At 40.6% G+C, this 26,750-nt stretch overlaps 1 protein-coding gene across 1 annotated transcript in view; it reads right to left on the bottom strand.

Annotated features, from left to right (window-relative positions):
• The window catches only part of LOC311052674 (homer protein homolog 3-like), a 76,250-nt gene that overhangs the window by 33,121 nt on the left and 16,379 nt on the right, over positions 1-26,750 (bottom strand). The window contains exons 3-5 of the mRNA XM_084067761.1: positions 14,367-14,523; positions 13,491-13,622; positions 11,229-11,336 (exon numbers count right to left, since the gene is read on the bottom strand). Coding sequence (XP_083923887.1) covers positions 11,229-11,336; positions 13,491-13,622; positions 14,367-14,523 — 397 coding nt within the window. The remainder of the gene's footprint in view (positions 1-11,228; positions 11,337-13,490; positions 13,623-14,366; positions 14,524-26,750) is intronic.

The raw sequence follows: 26,750 nt of genomic DNA on the forward strand, positions 1-26,750 counted from the left end.
ACTGTGCACGCATACTCCCTGGAGGCCAAGGGAGAACCTCTGCCCCAAATGTTTCACATTGGCCTGTTATAGCGCCACCAGGAGGCCAAAAAGGACGATTTTTTAAAAACAAATCGGTCATTTGATCAAGACGGATCTGTCCGATTTTTCATATTCTATCCTGATTGACTAAGATTGGCTTACAAAGTTTGCAGGAGTGGTCCGTTTTGAACAAAATGCCTCAAATCATGAACGCAGCGTGTAAGCACCAAAATGTACGTTTGATTTTTCTGATCCCATTCCAAGTGGCTATGACCAATGTTTGCGGGCCCTGGCTAGGCAACACGGCCTGGCGGAGACCTGTACTCCGAGGAGCACACTTTTCTAGTTGTCTATTGACCTACCCCACAGCGGTGGCATATTGGAACACTGTGTTCCAAAACGCCATTGCTGTATTTCCAGGTGTTAGCGTGCAGTAAAAACATATTTGTGTGTGTTCTCAATTGGTGTTCTCCCTGCGACGCTTTCAGTTGATGATATGTGCTGCACTTCACGCACGTCAATACTGCTGCGATGGCGGTGTGAAATTGACTCAATACTACGGTGCGTCAAAAAACTGTTGATGACCTGCAAGCCAGGTTTCCTTTCCATTTTCAGTCCTTATGTTTTTCTATAAATGCTGTGTTCTAGCTTGAAGAAGTAGTTTTACAGCTCAGTGTGAGTCCAAAAACCAAAGCCAGACAAACAAGCTTGTTTCCTGGTCTGAAAACCAGGCCACTGCAAAATTCCACACAGTTTCTCTATTCTTCTTATCCTGTAATGCTGTTATACCCTGAATTTCCCCCTTAATAAAGTTTCTAATCTATCTACCTATCCATCTATCCATCTAATTAATCTATCCATAAAAACAGCATCCATGCTGTGTCGAGTCTCCCTGGAAAAATTAAGACAAAAACCCTCCATATTCTGGGTTGGAAATGATCATAATACCCTTTTTAAAACACATGAAAACCCAGAAGGAATTGGTGAATCCCTCTCTCTCGTTGCTCTCTCTCACTGGTGGAACGTGCTGCCCAGAGGCAATATACAATTACACCTTTTCAAACCGATGACAATAATTGTTTTGGGATTGCTTGCAATTATGAAAAGGCATGGGGGGTAGTGGTGTGGGCTTAAAATAGAGGATTCTAATTATAAAAAAAGTTCATATTACTTTGAGTAATAAGTAAGTTTGTACTGAAAAGATTAAAAGGTAGGCTGTAAACTTTACTGTGCTTGCAAAATCGTTTCTTCTGGTTCACATAAAGTATTATCTATTTTTAGGGGCAAATGTGAAAAGTGAAATGCCCCCAGGCTAAAACAAATCTCACAAAGTTTTGCTAGGCCGCCCCAATCTGTGATTTGAGAAACAGTGTGAAACCTTTGCCTTTATGAAATATCCAAGATCATTAGGGTCTTATCACCAAGCTATGACATTGCCAGAGCTGCGTCCTCCTGTCTACCCTGCTATACGGTTGAGAACGACAGAATATGATCTTCACAAACTGTCAACCTTTCACACCAAAAGCCTACGGATAATACTGAGAATATTCTGCCCCAAAACCATATGCAACCAACATCTTCTCAGCCTGTGTAAACAGGACAGCATAGCTACCGTCCTTATCAGAAGGGGGTGAAATGAATTGGGCATGTAATCCGTAGAGAGCATGACAACATCACCTAAACTGCCCTTCAATAGACCCTCAGACGGTAAACGACGGTAAAGAGGCCTACCGAAGAACGCCTGGCGTAGGACAGTGGAGGGAGAGCCGAAGAACAAACATGGGAAAATTCTCATTCTACCACTATGCCACCAAAATGTGGAATGCCCTGACACCATTTTCCCATAGAAAGGAGGCGACATTCACTGCTGACATTTTTTTTCCTCCTTTGTACATTATTTTGTATGTGTTGTTGATATTTTTTATTATTTTATTATTTTTATGCTATGTTGATGAATTGAATACATAGGTCCACAATGGAAACAAGTCCCCAGGCCTTTTTTGTGTTATCCTTTTAGCCTAAATGACTGACTGTACCTCGTGCTGTTTACATTTCTGACTAATAAAGTATTCAATTAATAAATGAAAGACCCTGCATCACACCTGGGGTTCTCTGAAGACATTGGCCCAGAACAGACAGGAGTGGAAATCCTCTGTTGCTGTCCTACATGCCAGCCGGCATAAAGGGCAGTAAGTAAGTCATTAGGGTTTTATGGAAGATGCTTCTGAACATCAATTTACAATTTAAGCAATAAAATATGTTTTCTATTGCTAGTTTGATCCATTATAATACTCTCTAAAAAGTCTGAAATCAGTCGTGGCAACTGGCAACTTGAATCCATGTGCTCCCCACTGTAGAGCCCTCTCTTTAGTTCCTCTTCCTCTCCAAACAGAAGAAGATTTCCAAAGATTTCTCATCGAAATGTGCAAATTAGATGTCTACCCGGGAGTCATGATTGGATCAATCTGCTATTTTCAACATCACACAAAGACAAATATTAGAGGGTGTTAGAGTTTTTTTTGTATCCAGTGGGATACACTGGATACAAAAGAATGCAAAAAAATCCAGAAACCATGAAATATTAACCCCTTAAACCCTATATACGAAGTCGACCGACGTCCCCCCGGGCTCTATACTAAGCCCCCTCCTGTTTTCGATCCACACTAAATATCTTTGACGAAATTAGCCGACCTACTGCTCATAATGCATCGCAACAACAACGTGACGCATTGTGAGCTTGTGGATCCGCTATTTTCGCCAAACGTTCTCCAACACAATAGCGACCCGTTCATGCGGTTTTCAGTCCCTTTTTGAGCCTACTAGCATGTGACATCACTGCACCAAGCGCCATCTAAGTACATCTAAAACCTGTTTATTTATTTATCTGAGAGCCGCACTGCACTCGTTTCCTTGTCTTGTACAGAGCTACAGTTGCTACAGATTTCCTTTCATTGAGACCCCAAACCCCTTATCATTAATTCATGGACGGGTGCATCACGGCTTACATTCCTACATACTGCACCTTATACCGTGTCTTAAAAACACTGTGGCCTATTTCCAGTGTTGCCAGATTTTGCGAGAGAAATAAGCAACCCATATAACATCGGCTATTAGAAAATAGCTCACAACGCGTTGGATCAATCTGCTATTTTCAAAATAATCTGGGTGGGGGTCCGTGGACAAATACATATTAATTTGGGGGTCCTTGACATGACAATGTTTGAGAAACACTGGTTTAAACAGACGAAACAATGAAAAAAACTAATTGGAAGCAAGCCCAAATAAGCAACTACACTTTAGAAACAAGCCCAAAAAACGCAACCCACAAGTACCGAATACAAGCAACTTTACAGAAAAACAAGCCCAAAGTTTCTTATAATAAGCAGACATGGCAACACTGCCTATTTCTGTTGGCTTTCTTTTGTTCTTAATTCTTTTTTACGTCCAGAGGCCGTTTGAAATATTGATAAATGCTCTTTTCAGGAGCCTGTGGCGTCTCTCCATCGTATAGGATGACGTTGCTGTCGGGCAGAAACCTCTTATATGCATATTCTAACTATATGTGTTTTTTTCGTAAATGAACGCCCTACGTGATCATACAACAGTGGCACGCAAAAGCAATCAAAAGTAGCAGATCCGCAAGCTCAAAACGTGGCACAAAGCGACGTATTTCGAGCTTGTCGATCTGCTACATTTGCTGTTTTTTAATTGGAATCCTGAAAAGTTTTGGACATATGAGGTTTCCACCCGACAAAGACGATGAGTAACAGTGCCAGCAGAATGACAAGGATCAACACGAGTTGCTGTAAACGAAATAAAATTACAAAATACACTTTCTTAAAGTAATACTTCACGCAAAACAATGACTTCTTTTCTATCAATTACCCATCCCACAAAGCCTTGAAATACACTGGAAAAAAAACAAACTGAAAAACATCAAAAGGGAAAAACAAAAACAAAACTAATATCCCACAGGCAGCTAAATGGAACAGGTCACTTGACAAAACACGTTTCCAGTGGCCAATTATAACTTCATATGTAGAGTTTGAGTATAAAGTGACAGAGGAAACAAAAAGAGACCATAAAAGATGTATGTGACAGTTGGCTTATCTTAGCTAAGAATACTATGGGCTTCACTAGATAGATTGTTTTTGTCATGGATTTTCAAGGTAACAAAGAAGAATGAAAAATCTCACACCATATACTTTGTTGGCGTCAGCAAATAGCCTATTGAATTATTGGCTCAGGGATGCGACAAAAACAAAAGAAAATCTCCATGAATTCGAGGCTTCATGGAGTGAGTAATTGATAGAAAATAAGTCATTTTTTTGGGTGACGTATACTGTGTAACTTTTTCCTTCACACACAAAGTCCATGTGCAGCGGCACATATAGCCACAGAAAATGTGTCTTTGGGAGAACTGACATACACTGTAACACTTTCCATTCAACACTTAAGACATGCACTGTACAGCTACATAAGCCAAACCACCATCATCATAATCATCATCATCCCAATAAAAGAAACACACAACTAGACACAATTCACAAACCACGCTTCATATGACTTCAATGTTAATGAAAGGAAGTTTAGGATGAAATGAAGAAAATGTGCACTTGAATTTATTAAACTAGCGACCCCAAGAGCGCCGCCTTAGAAAATCATTGCTTCCAGCACGGGGGTCCGTGGACAAATGCATATCAAACTGGGGGTCCTTGAGATTTGAGGTTGAGAATCACTGCTTTAACCCAACCTAAGACCTAAGACGAATGCCTCCTAAATCAGTAGTACTAATGCCAAGGACCCCCAAAATGATATACATTTGGCCGCGGACCCCCCATCTGAAAATGTTTTGTGCCACCACTGTTTTAAATCCTAAGAGTTTTCCGAAAAACGTATGTTGCTATATATTAATACTGTAAAATCTAAAACGTCACAGATGCTTTCCTGTTTTTAATTGGTTAATCCTTACATAGCAGAGCTTCCTCCTATGTGCCCGCTTCAAGGCACATAGGAGGGATTCATCTTTGTGAATAAAGGTCATGGGTCTATGATAAACTGCATTCGTTATTGCCTGGCTGATAATCTCTCTCTATGCATACTTGGTTTTTAACTAGCATCAACTTAGAGGCTTGCCAAGGCAACTGTTGTTAAATCTTTTTACTGTGGTTGGTTGTTAGACAGTATGCCTTTTTTTTACTCTGTAGATTTAATGTCCATATATTTGTGCTCTATAAAATGCTCTATATACACTACAGTAAACTGTCTGTCTGCCTGTCTGTCTCTCTATTCGTCTATCTATACACATGCACACACTAGTATACATTTGTCATTATATTGCATAGTGTCTCTGTCAGGTGGAAACCTCCTATGTCTAAAACGGTTGCTTTTCAGGATTCAAATTCAAATGTATCAAAAGTAGCAGATCGACAAACGTGGCGCGAAGCGACACGTTTGTCCACCTTCAATATAAATATATATAGAATATGGAGCTAAGAGGTTTCTGCTGGACAGCGACGACATGTTAAATAAATTGTGATCTCAGCCCAAGCCTATCACCTTCATGTGTCCTCTAGATCTACTGTTGATAACGATATTATTCAATATTCCATCATATAATATCACATTTAAGATTAGATTAGATACAAGGAGAACACAGAGTGTAGAGGTGTGTTCTTACAGCTCTGAACATTCATTCATTATGTCTCACATCAATGACTGCTGTCTTATCTACTAATCAATACTAACCAGGCTGCATTGTGTCTGCTCAGCCATGTACTTGGAGTGTGTGTGTGTGTGTGTGTGTGTGTGTGTGTGTGTGTGTGTGTGTGTGTGTGTGTGTGTGTGTGTGTGTGTGTGTGTGTGTGTGTGTGTGTGTGTGTGTGTGTGTGTGTGTGTGTGTGTGTGTGTCAAACATACAACAAAATGTTGTTTAGTGCTTAAAATCAAATAGCAGCATCACCAAAGAAATACAGATGTGTGTGTATGTGCCATAAATAGACCGTAAGAATATATCGTCACGCCCCTGGTTTCTACAGACCGTAAATTAAGCCTATTTTCCACATACCCTACTTTATCATCAATTTTTAAATAAATGGGACCATAATTTACCAAAACGCATATCATGGTGATTGAAAGAAGACTTTAAACTAGCGACTGGAAGCATATAGTATTCATGACAATGTTTACTAAGATAATAAAATCAAGTGTAAAGTTCGGCAAAAATCCATCCGCTTGAATAGAGCCTAATTGCTTCTGACACCAGCAGGGGTGAAACAGCGAGACTACAGGCCATTCATATGAACTGTCACTTCCTATATAGACTCAATTTACGATCCGGATGCTAGCCCCTTGGTATGTGCGCTTGCGTGTGTGGTGTTCGCGCGTGTGTGTGCTGATGTAGGGGTGTGTAGTTCCATGGGTGGACAGAACCAGGCGCCGCCGCTCTGAACTGGGTCACCCGGTTGCCGTGGTGACCTTGTGGCAGAGACCCGTGATTGGATAAGCCCCAGAAGAACTTAATAATGATTGGTTCCACTCGGCCTCGTTTTGGACAGCTAATTACTGCCAATTGACTGGCTGATAAATGTGACCCTGTCTTTAACTACAGCTGTGTGTGTGTGTGTGTGTGTGTGTGTGTGTGTGTGTGTGTGTGTGTGTGTGTGTGTGTGTGTGTGTGTGTGTGTGTGTGTGTGTGTGTGTGTGTGTGTGTGTGTGCGTGTGCGTGTGTGACCATGGTGTCACTATAGCTCCAATGCAAGTCCAGGGATTAACACAAAAAATTATCAAACTACTTTAAAGTTTTGTCAGGCTAAGTAGCCAAAATAGATCGCTATTTTAGCTACCATTTGCACTGCACTCTTGCACGTTGATGTAGATCAGGGGTCTTCAATGTTTTTCAGGCCAAGGACCCCTTAGCTGAGAGGGAGATGAAGCAGGGACCCCCACTACATATTTTAGTCTTGTGCTGATTTGTTTTTAATTGTTTTGTCTTTTATTGTACGAAATGCCATATGTGTGTATGGTTTATGTGTTATGACCGAAATAAACTTTAACTATAACTAACTATTGTATAAAAGGGGTCACGGACCTGATGTCGGGCATTCATTTATGAAAAAACTAGGCAATGTTTCTGCCTGACAGTGACGCTCTACGTGACGGTTGGCAGATCACAGTACATTTTGATGGCAATACTTTTGTACTTTTACTCAAGTAAATTTTTAATACAGGACTTTTACTTTTTTATTATTTCTACATTGCCGTATTGATACTTTTACTTATGTAAAAATGTGAGTACTTTTTCCACCATTGCGCGTAGGGGAACCGGAACTGCACTGACTGGATACGTTGTACACTAAAACAATGCAGTGAATTTATTAATGAAGTAAGAGAACACCAAATCATTGCGTACGTACGAGCACCTCAGTGACGAGACATTGGAGTGGAGTAATGGCGAAAGGAGACAGATAATGTGTGTGAACTTGACTCTGTAATCTTAGCTATTGTTTCCCCCTGTCATGAAGACAATGATACTGCAGCTTGTGACAGCCTGGGCTGGGTTTTGTTGTAATGATCATTGTTCAAACTAGGTCACTACAGTGTGTGGATTTACATTGGTTGCCGTGTACATATGAATGAAAAATTGACAGCGCAAATTGAGTGAAAATTTGAAACATTAATGATGTATCGCATCATAAACCGGTCTGGTGAACCAGAAAACGCTCATACCAGACAGTACACCATGCCGTGCTGTCGACAGCCTGCAACTCTCCTACAAAGTTACATTTCAGACAAAACAGTCAGTAGCCTGGTGCTGCTTCCTGAGGCACTGTCGCCCCAAAATAATGAACAATCCAAGAGTGGTTAAAATTCTGCTGCTGAAAGAGCAGCATCTCTTTTATATCGGTGTTTATTCTGCCCCCATGCCTCTTCTCCTATACAGGAAAACTCAACTGTACTGGGCTTGAAACCTGTAGAAAACACTAACAATACTCCTCCTAACAGTTAATTATACGTTGGCAGCACACTGTGTCCTAACACGCCAACACACACACACACACACACACACACACACACACACACACACACACACACACACACACACACACACACACACACACACACACACACACACACACACACACACACGCAAACGCACACACACACACACACACACTGTTAACCAGTCTGCTTCTTCTTTGTCAAATCTCTTTTATTAAAATGAACTGTTCTGCATTGTTGTAGTAGAGTACGGCATGTACTGTATTTGGCCGAGAGACATAGATAACATTAGAGAGAGTGAGGGAGAGAGATTTGAAGTTCACACTTAATTATCAACAGGTGAACTTAATTATCTCTCTGTCTGTCTGTCTGTCTGTCTGTCTGTCTGTCTCTCTCTGTTTGTCTGTCTCTCTCTAAAGTGATACAAAATAATAAAGTGACAAAACCAACAGCGTCCCATCATTTCCACTTTAACATGAATGAACATGTCCAAGTGGAGTGAAACAAACTATCTGCATGTCCCTGTAGCAGCTGGTGTTGTTGTTGTCCGGCTGGACATGGACGGTAGGTTAACCCATTACATTTTTTATGGGTTAAATCACATTAACTGATAGACCCACAGACAGCCAGACGGACACACACACACACACACACACAGACACACAGATATCGTTGCTGTTGGGCAATATTGTAACCTCTTTGTGTTTTTTTGTAAATTAACGCCATACTTGATCATACTACAGCGTCACGCAAAAGCATCAAAAGTAGCAGATCTACAAGCTCGAGGATCTGCTACTTTTTACGCTTTTGAATTTGAATCCTGAAAAGTAACAGTTTTGGACATGAGGTTTCCACCCGACAGAGACGATATGTTATTGTTATGCTACATTTTTTTGTGTGACTAAAAAACTCGGGACTTGTTTTTTGTAAATCAGAATTTAATTAGAGGATAAGCCTCTTGATGTGTATCATGTCTTTTTCAAGTGGCTCCTCGGAGCACAATGCATAAATAATTACAATGATTCAATAAATTAAAGAATCTCAACAACACAAAACAGTCAACACACAAACAAAACAAACTTCTGACACAAGTGAGATGCTGTCAGACTTTTCAAAGTTTGCAATGGGATTGGTTCTCAATGTGGGGGTCCGGGGACCTCCAGGGACCCTCAACGGGTCTGTAATTCTGAGCGTGTACAAAATTACAAATGGAATCAAATTGACCCATTTGGTTCCATTTGTACACTCTCAGAGCTACATAAAAATTGAGGAGTTTTACAGTGGGCCCCAGACATTTTTTATCAAATGGGGGTGAGTGGTCTAATGCATATCAAACTGGTGGTCCTTGAAATTAAAAAGGTTTGAGAATGACTGTTCTGGTGTATGGTAGGCTGGCTTTAGACAGATAGGAACATTACATTATGCTATCAGGTATTGAGGTGATTAGGATTTGGTTATTAAAGGACCAGTTCACCCCCCAAAAAATCGTATTTACTATCTATTACACACCCCATGAAGCATTGAATTCATGGAGTTTTTTATTTATTTAATAAGACAACTAAGACAATAATTTGTCTCCTACTGACCGATGACCCGTCATCAAATTATTGGCTTGGGAATGTGACAAGAATTGAAGGCTTCATGGGGTGTGTAATTGATAGAAAATAAGTAATTTTTGGGTGAACTACGGTACTCCTTTAAAGCACTGCAGTGCTAACAGTAGAAGCATAAAATGACTCAAAGACCACAGACATTGAATCTGTCACCTTCCCGTCTCTCTAACCTGGCTCTGTCAGTTTGATTAACACTATTAACCAATTTAATTCCTTATTTTGGGAGAAAACTAGCTATGTCAAAAGCTCATCGCAATGCGTTGTTGTAAACTTGTAGATCTGTTGTTATCCCTATGCGAGGATGTCAGACGATATACTATAATAGGACTTACGTGTTTAAAAGGAATCTGTGGTGCTTAGCTGCACTGCTCTGAAAGAAACCTCTTCATTAGGTAAGACGAGATGACATTACTGTCAATTAACACAAGGTGTGTGTGTCCCGACTGAGCAATGTACTGCGCCTCACTGCTCCTAACATAGTTATAGGCTGGGAAAATTCCCAGGACAAATTTCACATAATTATGTGCAAATATGCAGTGTCAAAAATACCTCAAAGCAGTGGGGACCAAGAGAGAGGTAATTGAAATGTGTCTGAAGCTCTCCTTCCTACATACACGGTCACCCCGCACATGCTGTATGTGTGTTTTGGGGCGCGCGCGCACACACACACACACACACACACACACACACACACACACACACACACACACACACACACACACACACACACACACACACACACACACACACACACACACACACACACACACACACACACACACACACACACACACACACACACACACACACACACACACACACACACACACACAGGCACGCTCAAGGACACTTTGGCAGAGTTGGTGGTACCAGCCACCACCACCCATGGCAGCTGGCAGTGGCTTAGGAGGTAGAGTGACCGACTGGGAATCCTACGTTTCAAAAGGCCAATGCAGGTCAACCGTATCTCATCTCACGAGGAGAAAAGCCTGGCAAAGAACTAAAACAGACACCAAAAGTGTTTATAGGGCTGTTGTATGTACGTCAACCCGGAAGATATCTTTCTTTTATAATTTTTTTGTCAAATCTCAACACGTTTTTCATGCCCTGTATGTAAACAGATCTGCACAGCATCAACGTAACTTCCTTCAGGGCGGTACTTCCTGTGCTTCCATTTAAGACTCTTTCAGTAGCAGCTCTTGACCAGCCTACAAATACCCGATTCTCCCTGTTATGTCCGGTACATCAGAATCAGAATCATACCCGGAATGGTTAGCTTACCTTACGGGTGTCTGCACTAAGACTCCCGTTTATATTAAACCTGTTTGATATTGGATGATTTTATCGGAACGTAAAGCACAAGAAAATACTGACTTGAGACTAGAGACAGCTCAGACTGAGTTTTATTACCACTTTACAGAAAAGCCATCGAGATGACAGGAGCATATCACAACTCTAGCAAAACTCTCATGATTTTATTCCAACGTAGGAAATGTGTCTGTGACACTGACATTGCCTGAAATGTTGTGTGGTGTAAGCTGCACTGACAAAGTTGAACTGTGTAAATAACATTGAAGCATTTCCCAGACTCACCTGAGGGGCGGCGATGTTGAGCGCAGGGTTGGCCAGTTCAAACCTCTCCTGGGCCTTCTCTCTGGCCAAACGAGCCGCTTCCTTCACTTCTTTAAACTGATCTGAGAACTGTGGAGGGAACATGCAGGCTGTTAACTCACTGACCTCCTTCACCTCTTTAAACTGATCTGAGAACTGTGGAGGGAAGATACAGATGTTCCTTCACCCCTTTAAACGCTAACCGGAATGCTCGTCCCAAAACACGCTCGCCCCCATTTGTTCCGCACACCCCCAGTGGTTCTTGTATTCGTTTTACTGAGGTTTATGTTAGGAATAAGTTTAGGGTTAGGCATAGTTTTACTGAGGTTAAGTTTAGGAATAAGGTTACTTTTAGGCATGGTTTTACCAAGATTATGTTTAGGAATACCTGGTGGCAACCGTTCCATGGTCGCCCGATTAGAACCGGGCGAGCGTTCTTGTATTCCTTTAAACTGATCTGAGAACTGTGCAGGGCACATACAGGCCCTTACTCTCACTAACATCACACTGTGACAACATCTCTGTCTCATCTGTATTTCACTCTTTTATGCTTAGTTCCATAGGACCACAATGGAAACAAGTCCCCAGGACTTATTTTGTGTTATCCTTTTAGCTTTAAAGGAGAATTCCAGACTAGCCTTTTCCTTACTTTTATGTGATGTTATTATGTCCTAGGACGAGTGGTACAGAACATTTTATTAACTCCATCCCGAGTCCACCACAACTAAAAATCAGAGCGGACAGGTCCATGCACTAGATCGCATATTTTTATCGCTCTAATTCTTTTTTGGGGGGTTTTATCTGATGTTCATAATGACAGAAACCTTGCCACAGTGTTTTTGTCCCAAATGGGCCGTCGTAGTGTTTACAAGCGGCTCGGACGAAATCATTCAGCAGACCGTTCTGCTGAATGGAAATGAAATGTGAATTCCGCGACCGGCCGGGATGGTTTACCAGACTACACTAGCACACAATACAGCATAAATTGGCGTTTCACCTATATCCTCTACTTAGTCATGCTCCTCTTTAGATTGGCTGCTAATATTATATATATATATATGAATTGTTCATTCCTCTCTGCCAATTCAAGTCATCATTTACTTTTAAAACAACAACAACAGGAGTTGACCCCAAAGTGCTGCTGTCCGATCGAGGATGACAAAACAAAAGACACGATGGACCATAATAAATAATAATCCATGAAAGCAAGACTCAAGTGTAAAACACATAAATCACAGTCAAATTGGATGAAATAGCAAAAACATATTAAAACTGTGTAGGAGGGAGGGTATTCAAATGTAATTAAATCCATTGGGTTTGATTGATTGATTGAATACTTTATTAGACAGAAATGTAAACAGCACGTCGTACAGTAAGACAGTAAAGCTAAAAGGATAAGACAAAAACGTCCTGGGGATTTGTTTCCATTGTGGTCCTATGTATTTAATTCATCAAGATGGCATACATGCGTGTGTGCATGAGTGTTAGCCTCGCGTAGCCAGACAATATCACACGACACACTGCGTGGATATTAGTCTGGTCCCTATCAACGGTAGATTTTCTTCCAAGGGGCGGTTACAAAAAGATCCAAACGGACTCTATTGGTTAGACCTAAACCAATCAGAGCAGTGCTTCCTTGAACGAACCAATCAGAGCAGTGCTTCCTTGTACGTCATTGCTCCAAATAAGGTGATAAGCCCGCCCACATTTGGATACTGGGCCCTGGTTGGCTCCGCACAACTGCGGAGGGAGAGAATTGAAATCTCTATGGAGGGGGGCCAGACCTAATCTGCCGAGGGCTAAAGTGCATGCAATTTTGCAAAGGCAGATTCGTCTGGAACCAGGCTACATGAGTGTACCTTTTGTAACCTTTGTGTACCTGTTGCTCTCAGGAGAAGCCTAGTCCATACACTGTGTGTGTGTGTGTGTGTGTGTGTGTGTGTGTGTGTGTGTGTGTGTGTGTGTGTGTGTGTGTGTGTGTGTGTGTGTGTGTGTGTGTGTGTGTGTGTGTGTGTGTGTGTACCTGCTGTAGTTGTTGTTCTGTGCCGAAGCCCAGTCCGTACACAGTGTTGGCTCTGCTGTCAGCCCACTGACCGAACTTCTGCGACGTTTTGGTGAGTGTACCTTTTGTAACCTTTGTGTACCTGTTGCTCTCAGGAGAAGCCTAGTCCATACACTGTGTGTGTGTGTGTGTGTGTGTGTGTGTGTGTGTGTGTGTGTGTGTGTGTGTGTGTGTGTGTGTACCTGCTGTAGTTGTTGTTCTGTGCCGAAGCCCAGTCCGTACACAGTGTTGGCTCTGCTGTCAGCCCACTGACCGAACTTCTGCGACGTTTTGGTGAACGTCATGTTGGGTGTGATGGTGCTGTTAATGATGGCCTGCACACACATACACACAAATGACAGGATTTATTTATGTTCACATAAAGCACAAATAATGTGGTCACAGAACATATTGCAAGCAACAGCAACATAAGCACAGACACAGCAGCATATAACTGTAGAAGCAGTGTCTTCAGACTATCAAGAGACACACACACACACACACACACACACACACACACACACACACACACACACACACACACACACACACACACACACACACACACACACACACACACACACACACACACACACACACACACACACACACACACACACACACACACACACACACACAACTTGCCGTACAATGGGCTAAAGGGTTTGAAATGTAACATTTTCAAATGAGGAACTGAAAGTCAAACAGTCTGACTCAATCTAAACGATATGGTGAATGTCACTGTATGCCTTATGCCCCCCCAACCACCTCTGTGTGTGTGTGTGTGTGTGTGTGTGTGTGTGTGTGTGTGTGAACAGTATGTGTGGGTGTGTGCACGCGCATGTGTGTGTGTGTGTGTGTGTGTGTGTGTGTGTGTGTGTGTGTGTGTGTGTGTCTCTCTCGCTCACACGTAGTTCTGCTCTCAGTGCGCGACACTGGGTGCACAAACTGTAAATACAACTCAGGCTTTAGAGAGGCTTTGTTGATGTCCTCACAAGTATACTAATACTGTGTGTACCGTGTGTATGAGTAGTATACTGTTTACTTTGCGTAGCCTATATAAGTGGGTGGGGTCTCACCTTGGTCCCGCCCACACTGATGATGCGGTAGACACTGCGTCCAGCATCGTAGAAGAAGGACACGGTGACAGCGTGCTTACTGGCTGGGAGCCAGTTCCTCTTAGTGGCCGGATCGATCTGGAACACATGGGCTCTGCTGCTGAAGATAGGCTGCTCCCTGGATGCACATCAACACATAAACAGAGGTTTGGATTTGTATACTGTACTTGTGAGGACATCAACATTTTAGGACAGCTTTGAAAATAGCCGAAAAATAGCAGATCTACAAGCTCACAACGCTTCGCATCGGCTATTTTTCCGTGTGTGACATCGCCGCACAACTAAGTTTAAAATAGTTACCTCTAACCTCTAAATGTCTAATCCTAACCTCAACTACTTTTACTACTAGAATCTACTTTTCAAATTCTACTATACTTGTGGGGACATTTGGTCCTCGCAATATTTGGTCCAATTTCATCTAATATTAGATTTTAGATGAACCTGTTGTGGGGAAGCAGTCACTAACAGAGAGATATCATGAGTGTCTCTCCTGTTTTTTCACCTCTTTCCCTTCAGGCATCAATACAAGTCTTATCTTAATCCACAATGAAAAGTGGTACCCTTATGCTTTGTGATTCTAATTAATAATATCATAATATTGCCAAGTGTCATATCGTCTCTGTCGGGTGGAAACCTCATGTCCAAAACTGTTACTTTTCAGGATTCAAATTCAAAAATAGCAAAAGTAGCAGATCTACAAGCTCAAGCTTGCGGATCTGCTACATTTGATGCTCTTGTGTGATGCTTTAGTGTTTAGTATGATCAAGTAGGGCATTCATTTACGAAAAGAGGTTAGAAAATGGAGACAAGAGGTTTCTGTCCGACAGCGACAATATGTTTTCTTTTTTAAAGATTTTTTGAATCACAACATTCGACTGAAAACAAGGGCTTAGGAAAGTTGAAATAACATTGACACTGTGAACCACAAATCCAGGGAGGATGTTATGGGCTGTATTTGCAGAGCCTGTGAGCTATGTGTGGTGGTGAGAGGTGTGTGTGTGTGTGTGTGTGTGTGTGTGTGTGTGTGTGTGTGTGTGTGTGTGTGTGTGTGTGTGTGTGTGTGTGTGTGTGTGTGTGTGTGTGTGTGTGTGTGTGTGTGTGTGTGTGTGTGTGTGGTGAGGGAGCAGGGAGGTCAGCTCAGGCTGTCAGTGTAATGAGGCACCAGCATCCTCTAAACATTATCGTTCCACTCCATTGATCCACTGAGCTCTCTCTGTGAAAAATGGATGAATTTAACCTGTGCTTCTGTGTGTGTCTGTGTGTGTGTATATAACCTTTGTTATGTATTAAGAATATTATGTTAAAATAACATTTCATGTCACTAATAGGCATAGTGTAGGGGGAAAAGCTTGACATGATATGGCTTTAATGTAATGAACTGTGTAATGGCTTACTTTACTTACTTATAATGGCTGTTAGGGGCTTCATATATGTGTGCAATGCATTTTGAGCTTGTAGGTTTGCTATTTGTTCGGTGCACAATACCTGCAGCGTGCAACGAAGTATAAGTCTGAATGCCAAAAAAAAGAAGAAAAGAAATGACTGTGTAATGCCTTCTTATACAGTATACTAAATACTAATTATAGATTGTTGAGAGCTTGTGGGGGTGGGCTGGTCCTTGAGGACTGTTCGAAATATCCTAGTGGTCCAAAGATAATACATTATTTTTAAAGGTTCCAATTAGGGATGGGTGATATGACTTCAAATAAATATCATGATTATTTCAAAGATTTCCCTAGATAATGATTAATGAAAGATTATTTAAAAGAAAACTACAATATTGAAAATAGCAGATCTACAAGCTCACAGTGCATCTGCTATTTTCACTATTTTTGTACGGCACCATTGTACAACAAAGTATAATACAGGGTTAAGCGGTTAATCAGACTAATTGATTTAATCAATTTTAAACAATCTGTTCGAATGTGTCAGTGTCGATTCATTGATATACAAGAAACAATATATACAGTAGTTGCTAAATACTGGTGTAATGATCTTCTTAACACTACTGCTGCACTCCATTGATCCACACTGACACTATCTATGAAGAGCATATGAATTAAACCTCTTGATATGACCCATGTACATTGAACTAAATGATGTAGATGGGAGGAATCAACATTATACGGCTAATAGCCTCCACATAATGATAATGTAATGTTATGCATGTGTTGTTATGCCTCATTTAAATATAATTAGCATTATTATTTTTGCCACAACAAGGATGCTTTGTTCTCTGCAAACTGCGTTAGATGCATGTCTCTATCTATATAGGCCAAAGCCGGTGCTAGAACATTGTTGCAGTCAACTGGAAGGAACAACGTTGCACTTCGATTTGCATAAAAACAACAGAACAAGGCATGATGATTTGTTTGGAGCACAGCTTAGTGAACCCAGAAGAGACCAGAGGAGACAATAGAGAAGAGAGAGAGAGAACAGGGCAGAACTGTAGTACGTTCACAATTCAACAACTAATTAGGGTCAGAGGAGGGGGTTAACGAAGGGAAAAATGTTAAATTGTTCGGCTAAGAAAATCTAGGGGAGGACAGTAAAATGCGTGAGCCGTTTCCCATCTCATAAAGATACGACACCAAAGTCAATTTGAGCATCTTAAATCCTTACACTGGCTCCCTGTGTGTCATTGAATTGATTTCAAAATACTACTGTTGGTCTATAAAGCTTTGAATGGTTTAGGTCCAAAATACATTTCTGATCTTGTATGATATCATGAACAATCCAGATGTCTCAGGTCATCTGGGAAAGGTCTGCTTTCTGTTCCTAAAACCAAAAATAAACGTGGGGAAGCAGCATTTAGCTTTTATGCACCACATATCTGGAACAAACTCCAAGAAAACTGCAGGTCTGCTACCACTCTTATTTATTTTAAAACACAACTAATGCAACTTTGCCGCTGCCTTTGATTGAGTGACTCTTCCCTTTTTCTTTCTCTTCTGCAACGTAATTGTATCTGTTATTTTTAACTTCTTTTGTTTAACGCATTCTATTATAATGTCATCGTATATAATTGTGTTTCCTTTGTCTCCTCTGTACCTAGCCGAACTCCTGCACTGTGACACCTCAGCTAGAGCTATATGTGGTCGGCTGATCAGTTTCTGTACGCACCGAGAACCAGGATGAAAAGCAGAGGTGAGTGAGCATTTGTAGCGGCTGCCCCCATTGCTCTGGAACAGCTAGCCTCTCCACATTCCATCTGCCCAGACCCTTGAGGCAAGAAATCGTTACTGAAGATTCACTTTTTCTCCCTGGCCTTCAATTCTAGTTGACCTTGACACCATGGTGTTTGCTGCATACTGTTGTTGTTGAAAACCCTTGGTTTTTTTTTTGTATTTGGTCTGTGTAATGTTTTTGTTTCTATCATTTGTTACTGACTCTTTTGTTTGGTTCTGATCACTGAACCTGTATACAGCACGTTGGTCGTTTTAAACATGCTTTACAAATCGTCTCTGTCGGGTGCAAACCTCATGTCCAAAACTGTTACTTTTCAGGATTCAAATTCAAAAATAGCTAAAGTCGCAGATCTACAAGCTCAAAACGTGTCGCTTAGCACCGCATTTGGAGTTTGTAGATCTACTACTTTTGAGTGACACAGCAGTATGATCAAATAGGGCGTTAATTTAGGAAAAAACACAAAAAGGTTAGAATATGGAGATGAGAGGTTTCTGCCCGACAGCGACGAAATAAGGTTTGGGTCGAGCTGAGTTTCTTGGTCAGCAGTAACAGTATGGATTTGAAGTAGGACACACATCTTCAGCAAACCTTCCCTGAGACAAATAAACAGTGTGTTTAGAAAGATGAGATGGGGACTAAAGCCTGATTTATGCTTTAGTGGTACGATGGCGTCCCGCACCTAAAATAGCCGATCTACAAGCCCACAGCGCGTCGCTTCAGCGACGCGTTGTGGGCTTGCCGATCGTCTATTTTCAGCGGAACAATACATCAGATTTAATCTTATCAGTGAAGAGAGTTGTGCTGTAAGATCTGTGGCCATTGATGTGTTTCAAAGTGACAACCGTAACGGTGAACGTTCCAAACCCAATAATGAACCTCCGCTTTGTTCCTTGGACACCACATTTTGTTATTAGCTTAGATAGATAGCTATGTCTATTACTAGAGATGTACCGATACCATTTCTTCCTTCTCGATACGGATTCCGTGTCGATACCGAGTAGGGATGTTAACTATTAATCTATAATCGATTAACTACGTTAAGAATTTAGTAGATTAAAGTTATCGATTTTCAATTAATTGAAAAAAAAAGAAAAATAAACGGCTAGTTTAAGTTACAGGTATGGTGTGTGTGATATCAAATGTGAATTTACCATAATCACAGTAATCCTTAATCATAATTCATATTCCATCATATTCAAGGGCTTTTGGAGAGAAATGAGACAGACTCCATAGAGCACTGCAGAGGGGAGCCGAGGTGTGCGTGTCTGTGTCCAGCTGATGCTCGTTGACGCTCGTTAATATTATATACATCAAGGCAATTATGTTTCTGCACTCATTTTTGGGTTCGGACAAGAATTTTCCTTCCTTAATACCGAGTACTGATCCGATACCAGTGTGTAAATAAAATTTTAAAAATCTTAAGGACAGTGGTTCTCAAAGTGGGGTCCAGGGACTCTTAGGGTTCCTTGAGGAGGGGCTTCCAAATGGACCCTTACAGGTCTGTAACTCTGAGAGTTATGGGGGTCTTGAAATTAAAAAAGCTTGAGGATCACTGATCTAGGAATACATACAATTTCCATTAATAATTGTTAAAGTGCAGCTACAAGTTAGTAAAATAACTAATAATGTAAATAGTACAGTAAGAGTATACAGTATAACAGTATAATTAATTGATAATAAATGACGTGGTGTATCGTAATGCATACACGCCGATACCGATAATAACCAGCATTTGAGGCCAGTATCGGCAGCTTTTTTGATTGGTATCAGAACAACTCTATCCATTACATACTAGTGAAAAAATGATAATAATACTTGGGAGAAAATATTTTATTGGCACGCTTGACCATCCGCTGCCAAGCGTGGGCACTCGCTTGCCTAGCAGCTCACGCAGGCACCTCGTGAGCATCAAGCCCTCGCTGCTTTTGCATACGGTTGGCTTCAGTATATAGCCTACACACATCCAAGGACTTTGGCAAAAGAAGAGTTGTTAGCATGAAATTGTCAGCACTGCAGCATGCCACCAACACATATCCCTGTGGCAGTACTACTCACTGAACACTCACTGAATCTCACTGCAGCCATCCATACTAAACACACATTGGAAAAAGAAGGAGGCTCCTACAGTTAAACATTGGCTCAATGAAATGACTAGTACACTTCACCTCCAAAGAATTAAATAAGGTACTCCTTAAAAGAATAACGAGTAACACTTGATGGACTGGACACCATTAGTGCGGTCGACTGTCTATTATCATCTTCACAAGTGTCGTTTTTGTTTTCCATGGCAACGGTTCACTTTATTATTTTATGTAATATCACTGAACAGTATGGGTGGGAGGCATTGCAGGTTTTCTTTTTTTGTCTTTTCTGAACAGGGGGTCTATTTTTTGTCTCTTTTCCTTTCCTTTTCTCCTTTGGATTATGTTGTATAGAAAGAAATAAGAATGCACATTGTGCAACTTATTACATTTTGTAATCTTTTGTACTTAATAAAACATAGTTGACGAAAAAAATCTATAAACCAAATGACAAAGTCAATCATATCTAATTTAAACCCCCTCTCCTTTATTCCAGCCACACCAACCATTACACCTGCTGCACTAACAGTCACAGTTACTGATTGTTTCCAATCAGTAGTGCTTATTAAAACTAATCATTAATGACAGCAGTGCACACATACGCAAGTCATTTAATTACAGTTAATTACATTCATATTACATCTGGATCCTGCTGAGATTTACATAATCGTCTCTGTCGGGCAGGAGCCTTGTATCTCCATATTTCTCTCTTTTTTTTGTAAACAAATGCCCTACTTTGTCATACAAGAGTCACGCAATATAGACGCAATTTTCGCTGTGAAAGTGAAAGTGATCAAGTCTGTGGGTTTTATGAATATTCAACCAATGAAAAGTATTAACACGGGTTAAGGTTAGAGCAGTGGTTCTCAAACGTTTTCATGTCAAGGACCCCCAAACTGAAAGTGTTCCCCCCATCTAGATTGTAGATTGAGCTTGAAGATCTGATATTTTTGAAAGCCAACATGTAAATGGATAAAGGTTTTAAAATGATTATGATGCTGTATTAACTCCTTTAGCTGGGGACCCCCTGGAACCCCCCAAGGACCTCTGGGGGTCCTTGGGGGACCCCACTTTGAGAACCACTGCTTTATTCCAGGTCCTAAAATTTTACTGTTATGGACATACATGGTTTCCACCCGACAGTGAGGACATTTCTCCGTTTAATGAGCAGAGATGAGTGACGGCTGTGGGTCTAGCTCTGTGTCAGCAGCTCATAACAAATATTAATATCTGCTGTCAGTCTCCAGAGTGGTGGACAGTAACTAAGTACATTTACTTGAGTACTTAAAAGCATTTCTTTCTCCTTTTTTTAACAAGCTCATGGCTTTCACCCCGCAACATTTCAAATACAAATGTTGTACTTTGGACTCCACTATATTTCTAGGAAAGGACTCTTAGGACCCAAACTTACAACATATTTAGCTGATCTACGTACAAGCAATATCTGCTATTTTCACTATTATTTATATTTTTTGAATATTTCTGGAAAATCTCAGCATTTTGGGGGAAAATGTCAAAATTTCAATACAGCAATGCATTGATAGTAAAAAGAAAATGTGTAAAATAGCACTATTTTTGAAAATACCTGAAAATGCTTTAAATTCTTCTTTTTTTACGTTCTAAATTTCAACACAGCAATGCATTGATATAAAAAATATGTACTTAAGTGTTTTTTAAAAGCATGTACTTTTGAATACTTAAGTAGGCCTATGTTTTTAAAGAAATTGCTCTCTTACTTTAACTTAACATGTACTGTAGCTGAGTGCCTAATATTTGACCAGGAGGAGTATCAATACTTCGTCTCAAGTAGTGGGGTAGAGTACCTCTGATGTAGAAAGTAAGTAAGTAACGTTTTTTTGGACATACTAGGTTCGACCTGACACTAGCGACAATATTCTCCTCTTGATGAGAAAATATGAGTGACAGCTGTGCGTCTAGCTCTGTGTCAGCATCTCATAACAAATATTAATCTACTGTCAGTCTGACGTCCGTCCGTACGTCCGTACGTCTGTCCTCTGAGCTCTCGTCAAGCTAATCAACCCAGACAGACAGACAGACAGACAGACAGACAGACAGACAGACAGACAGACAGACAATCTCTCTCACAGGCAACCAGGAACCATACTCCTGGTTGTCTTATGAATATTGTGACTAAACAATAACTACATTGGATCCATTTGGAACACAGGTTCTTTTTTCCCCATTTCCTGAAAAGTAACAGTTTTGGACATACAAGGTTATCACACGACAGAGACGATATACTCTTTCAATGATTTTGAGTAGCTGTCATAGCGGCCCTATGACATGCAGCACTGTCTCCACCAGGTCAATGGAGAGACAGAGGAGCATGCATATTTCACATGTCATTGTCACATCTGTCGCAGAGAGCCTTGGGGGGGTTAGTGACACACATTCAGGGGACAGGCAGCCCTGTCTGGACTAGCCAGCTGGCACCACCTTCCAAACCTTATACCAGCCTCCAGGTTTGAGCCACATAGGTTAGAGAGCCAACAGAATACACACACACACACACACACACACACACACACACACACACACACACACACACACACACACACACACACACACACACACACACACACACACACACACACACACACACACACACACACACACACACACACACACACACACACACACACACACACACACAAATGCAAAAAGAGTGGCCACAAAGGAAGAGCGGGAACCTTGATGTAAAATGTTCTATTTTGTCCTAAATGTTAAAAAATAATTGAAAAATGGTCTTCAGTAATGTAAAGTATACATGATTAGAACATGCACGGTACATCATTATAAGACTTAAATTTACCCTTCAACTTCTTGTTTATGCCCCAAAATGTTTGGATATACAGTTCTTACAACAAGCAATTATAGAAATATTAGACCTTAAATTGTGAAATGTTCAATCATGTTCTAATCATGTATACTTTACATAAGACCGTTTTCATTCTTAAGTATTTTATTTTTTAACATCTTGGACCAAATTTTACATCGAGGTGCCCACTCTACCTGTTACCCCCCCACACACACACACACACACTGCATCACAGTGCAAAGTACTACAACACTAAATCACACTTTTAGCACATATAATAAATCATCACAAAGCGGATTCTGTGGCAATATATTTTCTAATCACTTAACCACAACCACTAATCCAGAGTGAATATTCAGCTAAAATACAAGCTCACAAGAACGCATCACCTGTTTCTGCCCAAGAGATGTCGTGAAGTGGGGGAAAATGGAGGGGACCAAGGATAGACCCCTGGGGGACAACAGTCAACAAAGTATAGCCCATAGGGTTTAACTGGATAATAATAATAAAAATGTCAAAATGATCCAAAATACATGCTCACAAGCTAGCCAATATACTGTATATGCCAATCTACAAGCTCACGACGCATCGCAATGCATTGTGAGCTTGTACTGTATACCCGATATTTTGTCAAATCTTGACGTATACATCGTTTGAAAATTTTGCCTGAATGCACAAAATAGGGATACTAGGGTGAAAGTGGTTTAAAAAAGTGCCCTATGTTACTTAGTTTTGGATGTGAAATTGCTCTATTCATGTCACATTACCCTTTGAATTTGAAAGAGAATATTCAGTCCAATAGGATTTTCCGATGTTCCAATAGGGTAGGATTTCACAGAAAAGAAAAACAATCTGAAATCTTCTCACACAGATTTAATTCAGTGTAACACAGAAATTACACTGAACTCTTCTATGATGTCAGAGCTCCCCCATTAGGATTAATGTGCTGATCACTTTAACGTAAACATGACTTGATGTATGGAATGCAGAATTACATGCATTACACAGGCATTACACACACATGCATTACACACGCACACACACACACACACACACACACACACACACACACACACACACACACACACACACACACACACACACACACACACACACACACACACACACACACACACACACACACACACACACACACACACACACACACACACACAGTGGTGTCCATAGAGATTATTGTTCATCTACTCCAGCTCATACACACTCACCCCTCCCCCGCTGTGTATAACTGCAGCAGTGGAAAGTAACCGTAAGTACAGTACTTCAGTACAATTTTGAGATAATTCTACTTTAAACCTCCTATCTATCTCCATATTCTAACTTTTTGTGAGTTTCGTAAATTAACGCCCTACTTGATCATACTACAGCGTCACACAAAAGCATGCAAGTAGCAGATCCACAAGCACGAAACGCGGTGTGAAGCGACGCATTTTCAGCTTGTAGATCTGCTACTTTTGATGCTTTTGAATTAGAATCCTGAAAAGTAACAGTTTAGAACATATGAGGTTTCCACCCGACAGAGACGATGTTCAAATTCAATCATTTATACTTCTACTCCACTACATCTCAGAGGCAAAGTACTTTTTACTCCACTAAGAAAACTTTAATTACAAGTTACTTTGCAGATTTAGATAATTATTAAAAAACAAACATACATTAACCAATTACTTCGGCAATTAGAAAATAGCCCACCGACAAGCTCAAAAACTGTTGGCAAATTTTTGTACTTTCACATTTGGTGCTGTAAGTATATTTGAAGCCAATACTTTTGTACACTTCTTACTCAGGCAATATTTTTGAATACAGGCCTTTTACTCATAACAGTATTTTTTATAATATAAATGGTGGTGTTGCTACTTTTACTCAAGTAAAAAATATCTGTGTACTTCTTCCACCACTGCCTACATGCAGTGAGAGGGCTGCATGGTGTCCATATAGATTATTGTTCATTTCCTCAGATCATATAAACACTCCCCCTCCCCCCGTTGTGTCTGAATTGAACTCCCTGCTACCCTGCCATGCATGAATACAGGCAGATAACAGGGCCAGTGACGCAGAGAAATGTGAACTAAACTCATTAACCTGAGTGGAACACTGTTATTATGTCCATAATAATAAGTCACGCTAGCACATTTACAAAGCACAGCAACACAAAAGCAGTGAAACGAATATGCTATATATTGTTTGAGGAGAAAGCAAGATAGGCAAGGTTGAGATGTGTAGGCCTGTCACAATCGCAATTATTACATAATCGCCTAATCGCAATTATTTTAGATAATTGCATGATCATCATAATCATTTCCATGTTGAAAATGTTTTGTGTATTTTCAAACATTTTTCTTTTTTTTGGAAATAGCACATCTACAAGCTCACAACGAGTCACGATGTGATGCCTTGTGAGCTTGTAGATCGGCCTCTAATAACGTTCAAATAAGTAATTAAATATGTCAGTCATTTCTTTGTACATTTTGGTTATTTGTCATATCTGCCCTGTGCAACTTCAAAGCCAAACAGGCATTTTATTTTTATTCATATGTTCCAGTGTTCAACGACAGAAACAAAATTCAATCGTTAATCACAACTATTTGTGTAACAAAATCGTCTTAAAAATGTCCATAAAATGTCATAATCATGACATGTGCAGAGGAGGGATGAGGGCTACATTGGGAGAAGGATGCTGAAGATGGAGCTGCCAGGTAAGAGGAGAAGAGGAAGGCCAAGGAGAAGAGGAAGGCTAAGGAGGAGAAGAGGAAGGCCAAGGAGAAGAGGAGGTTTATGGATGCGGTGAGAGAGGACATGCAGGTGGCTGGAGTGACCGAGCAAGATGCAGAGAACAACACAATCATATGGAAACAGAAGATACACTGTGGCGAAACCTGATGAGAATTAACCGAAAGAAGGAGATGCTATGCAGTATAACCCAGTGGTTCTCAAAGTGGGGTCCGTAGACCCCCAGGGGTCCTTGAGGGGGCTCCATGGGGTCCCCGTTCCCCAGCAAAATGTGTTAATAATATAACATGAAAATCTTGTTATATTTGTAAAAGAAAATTAAAAATCCAACTCAAATCTTGTGGGGGCTGATTCAGCTAAATGTACAAAACATAGCCTACTGGACTCCCAACAAACAACTTTTGAGAAATAAAAGAAAAAGTCGATTTACACCATAATTTACCAATATCACCCAGAGCGTGGCAACTGGGGGCAGTGAATATCCTGTTGTCTACCACTGAAATTAGAGTTGTTCCAATACTGCTTAAAATGCTGGTATCGGTGAGTATGCCAGTCAATGCCAATCTGATTTATCACATGATATTTCATTTACAGTAATATTGTGAATGCTTCAGTTGATGTTTCACTACTGTTTTATACTCTTACTGTGCTATTAACATTATTATTTTACTAACTTAAACAATTACTAATGGAATTTCTATTTATCCTAGATCAGTGGTTCTCAAACCTTGTAATTTCAAGGAACCCCATAACTCTGCGAGTGTACAAATGGAACCAAAAAGACCCCCATTTTTACACTCTCATCGTTACAGACCTGTAAGGGTCTGTAACTATGAGAGAACCACTGTCCTAGGTTTGTTTAAATTACACACCGTTACCAGATCTGTACTCAATATCGACCGATATGCAAGTTGTGGGCATCGGAATCGATATCGGGAAGGAAAAAATAGTATCGATACATCCCTAAGCAAGAGCTTAGAGCAAGAGCAAGCTATTGAACGTCTGGTCCTCACTCAGTCTAGATCGAACCAGACAATTAGAACGCAACAAAAACTCTCATGGCCTCAGCTGTCAGATTTCTGTCACAGCAAACAGAAGAATACCAGCTCATTTCTAAAGAAATGGATCAGACCACTGCTGCAGCTGATGCAGAACACACTTTACACTGGCTCCCTGTCTGTCTGACTGTCAAGAGAATTGATTTCAAAATACTGCTGTTGGTTTATAAAGCACTGAAAGGGTAGGATATGGAAAGCAAATGGCTTTGTACTGATGGAACCGGCTTAGGATAAACGCATAGTTTTCTTTCCATTCTTCTTTGAAAGTTCTGTTTTCACTGTTGAATTTAACTCTTTAAAAATGTGGATGAAAAACAAACGTCTCATGTTTAAAAAGACAACTGATCAAAACTGTGTTTCATATGACTTAAAGCAGTACATTGTTTCTCTCTGCTCTAAGAAGAAACCTTGAAGTAGTATGAAAGAGCTC

This window comes from Gymnoscopelus microlampas, assembly GCF_963454915.1.
Source record: "Gymnoscopelus microlampas genome assembly, chromosome: 9".
Lineage (NCBI taxonomy): Eukaryota > Metazoa > Chordata > Actinopteri > Myctophiformes > Myctophidae > Gymnoscopelus > Gymnoscopelus microlampas.